Source organism: Myiozetetes cayanensis, unplaced genomic scaffold (genome assembly GCF_022539395.1).
Source record: "Myiozetetes cayanensis isolate MyiCay16 unplaced genomic scaffold, myiCay2020 scf30, whole genome shotgun sequence".
Classification (NCBI taxonomy): Eukaryota; Metazoa; Chordata; class Aves; order Passeriformes; family Tyrannidae; genus Myiozetetes; species Myiozetetes cayanensis.
In genome coordinates this window covers 1,962,094-1,971,891 of record NW_026087522.1, presented here as the reverse complement: position 1 = coordinate 1,971,891, position 9,798 = coordinate 1,962,094, and the positions used below count along the sequence as shown (strand labels likewise).

The window sequence follows — 9,798 nt, the reverse complement described above, 5'->3', positions numbered from 1 at the left end:
GTTTTTCTTTGGGTTTTTTTTCTTTCCTTTTCCTGCTGCAAGCAAATGACGGTACCTGTGCGGGCACTGACGTCACACTACAGAGGAGACATCGCTTTCAAAGCTGTTCCACAGACTTTATTTGGGTTCAAGACTGAGGGGAGGCTGAATCCCCCTTTCCCATAGGACTGACCTGACCGGAGGATCGTTTTTCCCATGTCATATCCCTTGTCTCCTCGCCTCTCCCAGGAAGGATGGAGTGGGGAGGCAGGAGCTGCTTCAGCCGTGCTCAGAGCATTCCCATGGGATGTCACGTGGTCCTGACCCTTTTGGGGTGGGGACAGATGGGGACAGACCCTTCTTGGAGCGTTCCCATGGGATGTGACGCTGTCCTGACCCCTTTGGGGGGTGTATGATGGGGATAGACCCTTCTTGGAGCGTTCCCCATGAGCCATCCCTCGGAGCTGTGCTCTCCAGGCACTGCTGAGGATGAGGAGGCTCGTGATGTGACCACCACCCGACTGGGTTTGCTCCGTTCCTGCCCTGGGAAGAGCGGGGTGAAGAGGGTTGGGATTTTAAAGCACATTTTGGGTGTCCACGCTCGGAGCAGAGGACACCAGGCCAGGTTGGAGTGACACGTGGGCTGCTGGGGGAAGCCCGGCAGGATGTCCTGACCCACCCTGTGCTGCTGGAAAGAGGGGCAAATCCCAACTCCTCCTGGTGAGAAGGGGATGAGAGCAGAGCCCTGCCTGGCCGTGGGCTCTCAGCACAGGGGTCTCTCCTCAGGCTGTGTCCAAGCCCATGGGGACACCCGGGAACAGCCACCGGTTTTTAAACACTGCTGAGGTTCAGGGTGGGGCGGGGAGGGGGGTGTTTTTAAAACAAAATACCAGACTGTGAACCTCTTTAGGTTGTGCTTTTCCAGCCTTAGGGAGTAGCCAGAGAAGGGTGTTCCAGGCACTTCCCAGCTCTGCCCCCCCGGGCTGGCTTTCCCCAGATTCACTACGTGAATTACTAATTATCATATTGATAATGTTGCCCACCCCACCCGTGTTGCTTGAGGTCCCCTCGCACCCCCTTTCCTCCCCCAAACCTCGTCCTGTACCTGGTGTGAGCTTGTGGCTGTGTGGATAAGCAGGAGTGGATTCAGGGAGCTTCCCTTGGACTGGGATGGAGGAGCAGTGCAGGAGCTTTGGGAGTTGTTTGTGCTGAGGGTGGCTTGTCAGGGAGTGTCTTCCCTCCCTCCCTGCCTGTGCAAGGGGTGTGTGTGACCATCCTGCCACCTCGGTGTGGTCCTGGAGCCGAGGATCCCACACCTTCCCTCCCCACCCTGCGGAAAGCAAAGCCAAGGGTGCACCAGGGATTTTTCCTCAGCCTCTGGCACAGGCTCAGCACCTCCAGCAGCGTTGTACCCTGGGTGGATGGCTGTAATCCCTGAATTCCCTTCATTCCCAGCTGGATGATGTTCTTCCTAAGCTCCTAACTGTTGTCACTGAGTCTCTGGACTCTGGCATTTCCAATATCCTTATGGATTGTCACCTCTGCTCTCACTGGCTTTCCTAGGCTGGCCTTAGTCCCCTCAGCTCCCCAAGGCTGTTGGCTCCTGCACCCCAAAACCTAAATACCAACTTGTCAAGGAGCAGGGAGCCTTTTTTGGGAGCTCCCTCCACCCAGAGGTACCACACGGTGATTCCTTCAAGGAGAGGTGGGCTCTGCTTCACCTCTTGTGCTGTCTTGTTTTGGGGATTGTCACCTTAAGTCACTTTTCCCTGCGGGACAGAGCAGCCCGGCCTGCCCTGGCTCAGTCACCTGTGCAGCACCTCACACTCACTCCCTGTGCTGCTAATCCAGGAGGAAAGTGCCATTGGAAACTCCTTTTCCCTGCTTGAGGGAGCTGCAGCCGCAGCCGAGCGACTCGATGTGGAAAATCTTGAGTCCTTGGACCGGCACACGCGCCCTCTCCTCTCTCCCAGGGAAGCATTTGGAAAACACCAGGTGGCTGGAGGGTTTCTGTGGGGCACCGATGGAAAAGCGGGGGAGGAAAGGGGGGAATCGGGGTGTTTGTCCCCTGTGGGCTGTCCTGGGAGGTCCCTGAGAGCTGGGAAGTGGCAGGAGCGATGCTGGGATTCCTGGGAGCTGGTGCAGCCCCTCGGCACAAGGTGGGAATCATGAATCCGTCGTCTTCTCGTTTCCAGTTTAACCCTGGTTTTTTTTTTTTGAGAAATCTTCAACCCAAAAATTTGGGGTGTGGGAGTGAAAACCCCCTCCCCCTGAGAAATAAGGCTCCCCCTCCATTCCCATTCCCAGCTAGACAGGCTGGAACCTGCCAGCAGGGAAGGGATGGGGCAGGGAGGAGGATGAGGAGGGAAAACCCACCCAAATCGAGGCTCGTTAGGGATTTTGATCCGTGTTTCCCTTCCCGTGTCCAGTGGGAAGCTCCAGTTCCATCTCAGTATTTCGATAACTCAGGTGTTGTAGGAGAGAGCGCGTTGAAACAAAGAGCGTAACTTATGTCACGTGAATTGTACAGATATTTGTAAAATTCCATAAATAAAATATATTCTGTAATGATGGAGGGTCCCAAGCAGTGAAACCTCCCTGTGGGCAGAGCTGGAAGGGGGGGGGGGTGGTGGTGAAGGGGTGGGAGCGCTGCTGGCTCAGGGTTTTTCCAAGGGGAAGGGTTTGAGCCAGGCTGGGTGATGCAATCCCGGTTTTCCAGCTGGATTTCCATGGCTCGTGCAGTGCAGTGCAGCTGACAGAAGATGGCACTGACAACCCCCGGCCTGGCCGCGTGGCACGGCCTTTACGACTCCAAAAACCCCTTTTTTAATGATATTTTTTTTCTTTATTTATTTTAAGTGTATTTCCCAGCAGTGGTTTGGAGGAGGAGGAGGTGGTGTGGGATGCTGGATTCCTCTCCAGCTCACATGAAGGAGATGGATTTCCAAGCAGTGGTCATGTCCTTGCTTCCCCACCCTCCATTAGGGGAAAAAAAAAAAAATTAAAAAGCAGCAAACTTTGCTTTTCCCCTTCCCTTTTTTCACCTTTTTATACACAATCCCCCCCGAGCTGCCATGGGGGTCGTCAGGGAGTGTGTGGGGCTTTGGATGGGCTCTTTTTTTGCTGCAAAATCCTCACGTTTTGGTGAACGCCTGAAACTTCAGCTGCCTCAGCGAGGCCTGCTGGCTGGGATCTGGAATCCTGGGAGGGTTTGGGTCAGAAAGGATTGGAAAGATCATCCGGTTCCAGCCTCTGCCACAGGCAGGGACACCTTCCACTAGCCCAGGTTGCTCCAAGCCTCTTCCAACCTGGCCTTGGACACTCCCAGGGATGGGGCATCCTCTGGGAAATCCATTCCAGGGTCTCAGCACCCTCACAGGGAGGAATTCCTTCCATATATCCCATCTAACCGTGCCCTCCTTCAGTCCACAGAGAACTCGGTTGGTGACTGGAGTCCCAGCACTGCTGCCCGTGGAGGGGCACTAGATAACTTTAGGGACAATTTTAGTAGGTAATTTTTTTTTTTTTAATTTACTAGACGATTTAAAATAAAAATTTTTTTCTAGGTAATTTTACAAGAATTTTTTTTTTTAATTACTAGACGATTTTAAAAATTTTCTTTTTTTTACCAGAAAATTTTACGCATAACTTTACTAGATTTTTTTTAATTTTTTTTTTTTACACTAGATAAATTTTTTACTAGACCGTTTCACAGCCCCTCTTTTCACCCAAAAAGCGGTGCATGGTCCCGGCACTCCCAACCCCGACGGCGTGAGGGCGATGGGGGGGGAGAAGCCGCCATGTCGCCCCCCCTCCCTTTCCGTTGCTTGGCAACCACCCCCTTCCCCTCCAAGATGGCGGGCGGGGCGGGGCGGGCGCGGCGCCTGCGCTGGGCGGGCTGTGAGGGGACGGCGAGGAGGAGGAGGAGGAGGAGGAAGAGGGGGGCAGAGGGCGGAGGGCGGTGTGGTGGTGGTGGTGGCGGCGGCGGCGGCGGCGGCGGCGGCGGGCGGGATCGCAGCGCCGCGGAGCCGCCGCCGGGAGCACCCCCCGCGGCCCCCCGTGCGAGGGGAGCGGTGAGGGGGCACGGCGGTGGGGAGGAGGAGGAGGAGGAGGAGGAAGAGGAGGAGGGAGCGGTGCCACCGCCACCATGTCCGGGCGCGGCCACAACAAGCTGCCGACCACCGAGCGCATCGTCAAGGGTGAGGGGAGGAAGGGAGGGGAATGGAAGGGGGGGCGGCCAGGGCGCCCTCTGCCTGGGCGGGGGGTGTGGGGGAGATCTGGATCGTGGGGGGTCTTCAGGTTGGAAACCCCCTAGAAAAAAAAAAAATCGGGGGAGTGTGGTTTGGAGGGAAGGGAGGACGTCCCCAAGCTGGGGGAGCCCGGAAAAGGTGGGGGGGGAATGAGTGATTGGGGAGGGGGTGTCTGGTTTGGAAGGAGAAGGGGGTCACCAGGTTGGGGGAGAACCCCCTTTTCCCCCTCGTTCAAGCTGGGGGAGCCTGGATTTGGGGTGGTGGGCTGGTTTTAAAGGGGGTATCCCCAGGTTGGATGGGGAGTAAGCGTGGTTTTGGGGGGAGATCCTCCAGTTGGGGAGACCCCCCCAGATTAGGAGAGACACCCTCCTGGTTGGGGGAGCCTGGAGAAATGGGAGAAGGTATCTGTGGTTTGGGGCGGGGGGGTTGCTGGTTTGGGAGGGTGCCCCCAGGTTGGGGGAGCTTGGAGAGAGATGTGGGGAGAGGGGGGGGAGTGTGATTTGGGGAGCCCCCCGAGGTTGGGGGAGCCCGGACAATGAGAGGGGGATATACCTGGTTTGGAAGGGGGGGGGTGGGGTCCCAGGTTGGGGGAGCCCTGCGAAAAAAGGGAATCCTGGAATGGTGGGGAAGGGGTGCTCTGGTGGGTCACCCCCCTTCCGTGTGAGTCCTGAGTGGGGGGAACCTGGGGTAGGGGGGACCTGGAAAAGGTGGGGGGGATACCTGGTTTGGGGGAGACCCTGAGGCTGGGGGAGCCCAGAGAGGGGGGCAATGCTTGGAGCAGCGAGGGGGGGTCGTTCTGGTGGGTCACCCCCCTTGAGGGAGAGCCCTGAGTGTGGGGGTCAGGCTGGGGGGGACACACACGGAGGAGCCTGGGGTGTCTCTGGTTTTAGGGGGGCATCTCTGTTCTATGGGGGGCACTTGTACTGGGGGGAGGCATTTTTTGCCCCCCTTGGTCCAGGAGGATGCGACCCCCCCTCCTTCCATTCTCGGCTGCAGTGCGAGGAAGGGGGGGGTCCTGTGGACCCCCAGCCCTGTGCACACAGGTGACAAGGAGGGAAGGTGACATCAGGGGACATCCCTGTCTTAAGGGGAGGGGGGATCCCCATCCCAGGGAGGGTGGACTCCATCTCTCGCACCCACGAGGTCCGAGCCCCCCAGACTGGGGTGCTGAGCCCCCCTGCTCGGGGTGGGATGGGGGGGTGGAGAGCCCACCCTGTGCTCATCCCTCTTTCCTCCCCCAAATCCCCGCTCCCTGCTCGGATGCCCCGCGGGCGGTGCCAGCTGGCCCACTCTCCGGCCCCGTTATAGTAGGTACTATTTTGGAAAGAGCAGAAGACACCGAAGCAGTTAACGAGGAGAGAAATACGTTATGGGAGAAACTCCTGGATCGGGAGGAGGAGGAGGAGGAGGCTGGGGGGGGGATGCACATTTCGCTGCCCTAATTGATCCGGTGCCATCCATGTCCCCGGGAACATCCACTGGGTGCCTCAACTTTTGCCGAGAGGCTCCAAGTTACACAATCACCCCGTTATTAAACCCTCCCCCCCACTCCCTCCATGGCTCCAGTCATTCCAGGCTGCTGGAAGCAGCAGATTTCCCAGGAAGGGTTGTAATCCGCAGCCATGGAGGTGTCCCCACCACGCTGCCATCCCTGCCTCCCTTCCCCTCTGGATGTGCCCAGGCGATTTCTTTCCATATTTTTTTTTTTTTTTTTTCCTTTTTAGCCTGTCATGTGGCCGATCACATGTTTAATGTTAATAACCTCAAACCCAGGGAAAGGGGATCCGGGTGGCAGCCGGAGCGTGGAGGCCCCTCAGGCTCTGTGTAGCGGTGGGGGGGTGAAAAGGAAGCTCACAGGGGGTTTGGTTTTGTTGGATTTTTTTTTTTTTATTTTATTTTTCAGTGGGAATAATACCAGAGCACTCCTGGATTTTTTTGGGGGATCCAAGGTTGGGAAGGGGGGGTGTTCCCGTGGCCGTGGTGGTTTGTAGGTCTCCCGAGAGCGGCCGGTGCTGCCCGTAAATCTCCTGCTAAATCCCAGGCAGCTGCCTGTGTTTAGGTTGGCCTTGTTCGGGAAAGGTAATGTCAATGCAGCCATTATGATTCAGCTGAGTCGGCCGTATCCATGCGCTCTCCCTGCCTGCCAGGGCTTCCAGATCCCGGGAATCCCTGGCAGGGATCCTGCCTGCTTGGCAACACCCACCCCTCACCCCCCCCTCCCCTCCACTATCCATATGATCCCGCTAATTGTGGTCATTAATCCATATCCAAGCGGGGTGGAGGCTCATGGCCTGCTCGCTCTGTGCTCCAACACTCCAAAATCCACGTGAACTTCACATATTCCCCCCCACCCCCAGGGATAATTTCCCAACCAGGGAGGAATATCGGAATATCTCCTTCCGAGGGGCCAGGATTTATTGTTTGAAGGTGGTGACATTGTTCGTGGTTATTAATAATTAAAAAGGCTGAAGATAAAAGCTCGTTTTGTTCCGTGGAAAATGCCTGCAATTAAGTAGGATGTGGAATTTTAACTATGTTTAACCTATATATTTACATCTCCAGAGCCCTGCAGAAGCGTTAACTGTAATTAAGTTTTTCGGCAGGGGAAATGCAGCATTTCCAGTTTTAGGCTTAAACTTGTGCTGGGGAGAACTTCCTTATTAAAATCTCGAATTTTGGGGTAGGTCAGGAATTGCCTCTTTTAAAACAGGGAATTTTGGGATGTGCCAAGAGTTGCTTTTTTATTAAAAATCTGGAATTTTGGGGCAAGAACTGCTCTTTAGTAGCCCAGGAAACTGGTGGCTGATGGTAACGGAGACCATTAATGTCCAAACTTGGTGTTCTCTGGAGAGCACTTGGGGTGGTTCTGCTGGAAATCTGAGGGGATTAGGGGGTCTGGTTGTCTGTATTAGCCCAAAGTTAGGCCTGAATTAACTGCTGGATCCCCAGAATTAACTGGTGGATCCCACATCCTCTGAAATCCACATTATTCAGGCAGGGGGAATGATGCTTGGAGCTACTGATGCTGGAGCTCAGGACTGCAGGATGGGTGTTTTCCCTCTCTGTGCCCCTCCCAAACAAACCTGCAGGGATTTTGTTGCAGTTTTTGTTGCGTTTTGCTCGATTTTTGTGCATTTGGAGGGTTCCCCCTCCAGCAGATCGCACCTGCAAGGTGTGACATCCTCTGGGAAGCAGAGCTGTGTCCAGGAGGATCCTTCCCCCTGACCGTGCTGGAAGGTGACCCAACTCTCTCTCTGTGCAGTTGCATCCATGACAAATCCTTTAAAAACCCAGGATGCTGGGATTTAGACACCAGGCTGATCCAGGGCAAATAATCTCCTGGAATGTTTCTGATATTTGTGTTGTCGTTTCGTGTCTCGGGAGCACACGGTGCCGTTGGGAAGTGGGGAGCTGGGAGCAGCCGGGATCCAGTGCCCTGGTTTTGGCAGCTGTTGTGCGTGTTGGAAGTCAGACACATCCCTAATTCCCATCCTGTTCCATGGTGCCTGTGCTGTGACTTCTGAAGGGGTTCCTGCTTTTCTGAGATGGGGTGAAACTAAGGAATTGTGGTGTAAAGCTGGGACTGGTGCTGGAGCCAAAGGTGTCCTGGAAACAAGTGGATTTTCCAAGTCTGTGCTTGGCTGCCATTTCTTAAGGACTTTCAGACACCTTTCTACAGGTCTAGATGTTTGGGTTTTTTTTCCCACCTGGAAAACATTTAAAGTGTGTATGGGAATCTAAGAGGTGATGAGATGGTCTCTGATGATATATCAGTGTTTGGTTTGTGGTGGGAACCTCCTGGATGTGTTTCCATAGGGAGAGGGACTTTGGACAAGGGCCCGGAGTGACAGGCCAAGGGGGAATGGCTTCCCACTGTCAGAGGACAGGGTTAGATGGGATATTGGGAAGAAATTCCTCCCTGTGAGAGTGGTGAGGGGCGGGATGGAATTCCCAGAGAAGCTATGGCTGCCTCATCCCTGGAAGTGTCCAAGGCCAGGTTGGAACAACCTGGGCTAGTGGAAGGTGTCCCTGCCCATGGCACGGGGTGGCACTGGATCATTTAAGGTCCTTTCCCACCCAAACCATTCCATGATCCATGATTCCATGCTGTCCATGATCTATTCCCTCCCTAGCCAAGGTTTCTGGGAGCGTCAGTGCGCTGGGATCACACACATCCCATGGAAACCTCCTGCCACCTGCCCCTTTCTGGGTAAAATCACACCCCACGAGCTGCTCTCCTCTCTCCACGTTCCTTTGGAGCGTGGCAGAGGTGCTACTGGAGGCAGGGAGTCCAATCCCATAGGATTTGTTCCTTGAGGCTCTGGGGAGCCAAACCCCAGCGTGGAATCAATCGCTGCTGTCTCTGGGGAGTTCCCCCCCTCACGCTGCTGCCAAACCTGGAGGGTTCAGAGGCTCTTCTGCTGCCTGAAGATGCTTTTGGTCGATGAAAAATGTGCAACTTTCTTGTTTTTAATACAAACTACAACTCTGGGAACCCGGTTGGGTGGTTGGGCGTTGGATTTTCTCCAGGTTGGGAAGCGTAGGGATTTTTTACAACGTCAAAAGTAGCTTTTTAATTGCGTGCCGAGCGAGGGAAGGGTTAGAAGAAATCTCTTAATATAAAGGAAATTGTGGGGTTTGGAAAGGAAAAATGTAATACCATCACTGCTGTTGCTGGTTGTGCTCTGTAAGGCTCTAGTTGGCTTGGCTTGTTTAGTGTTGATGTTTTCTAACTGTTAAGGAATATTTGGAGGGGGGAAAGGAGCTGTGGAAGTGGCTAAAAATGGAGTAAAGGCCAAGGTGCACATGCCCAGACCTTGGGATGCCACAGGAAAGGTGTGAATGCCACCAGGGTCAAGATGCTGGGGGGAGATCCCTAAAAAGCAAGTTGTGTCATAATGCAGTAACTTGGCTGGACAGGGCTCAAGGAGGTCCTGGGAGAGACAGCCCTTAAAGCAGGAACCCCGTAGGATCCCACCAAATTACTTGGGAATCTGGTTTTGGGAGGCGGTTCTTGAAATGCCCCCAAAATGCTAAATAATTCTGATGTTATTATATGAATGGGAAAGATGCTTTGTTACCTGTGCATGGGATGAGCTGGGGAAAAAGGGGCTGTGCCAAGCCTGGCTGTTGCAGATTTGGGGCTGATTTTGCTGGATCATGTGGTGTTTCATCCAAGAAATGAATCCAAATGGAAATGTTCTGCAGAGGTCTTGGGATGACACAAACTGTTCCCCTCCAGTGTTTTCCTGGAGCCCTTGGCTGCCCCAAACAGAGCCAGAGTTGCCTCTTTTTGGGCTGAAGCTTCCAGGTTCTCTGCATCCTGTACAGGGATGCTCTGCTGTGCTAATAAATGTGCTAATTAACGTGCTAATTAACGGAAATGCCAAACCCAACACCAGCCTCAGGCACAAAACCCTGTTAGAAAACGGCAATAAGGTGCCAGGGCACGTGGATTGGGCTGGGATTTTATCCATTTCCTCTGGGAATAACACCAGCTGCTTCAGGTGGGTGCTGGAGAAGAGGGAAGGTCGTGTTCCTCTGGATTCCCCTCCGTTGGATGTTGTTT

The 9,798-nt window shown here is 54.4% G+C and overlaps 1 protein-coding gene across 3 annotated transcripts in view; it reads left to right on the top strand.

Moving 5' to 3' along the window:
- The first annotated feature begins 4,075 nt into the window (after positions 1–4,075).
- The window catches only part of PPP3CC (protein phosphatase 3 catalytic subunit gamma), a 28,677-nt gene continuing 22,954 nt past the window's right edge, over positions 4,076–9,798 (top strand). For all 3 annotated transcript variants that reach the window (XM_050325716.1, XM_050325714.1, XM_050325715.1), the window contains exon 1: positions 4,076–4,178. In XM_050325716.1, coding sequence (XP_050181673.1) covers positions 4,127–4,178 — 52 coding nt within the window. In that variant the 5' untranslated portion in view covers positions 4,076–4,126. The remainder of the gene's footprint in view (positions 4,179–9,798) is intronic.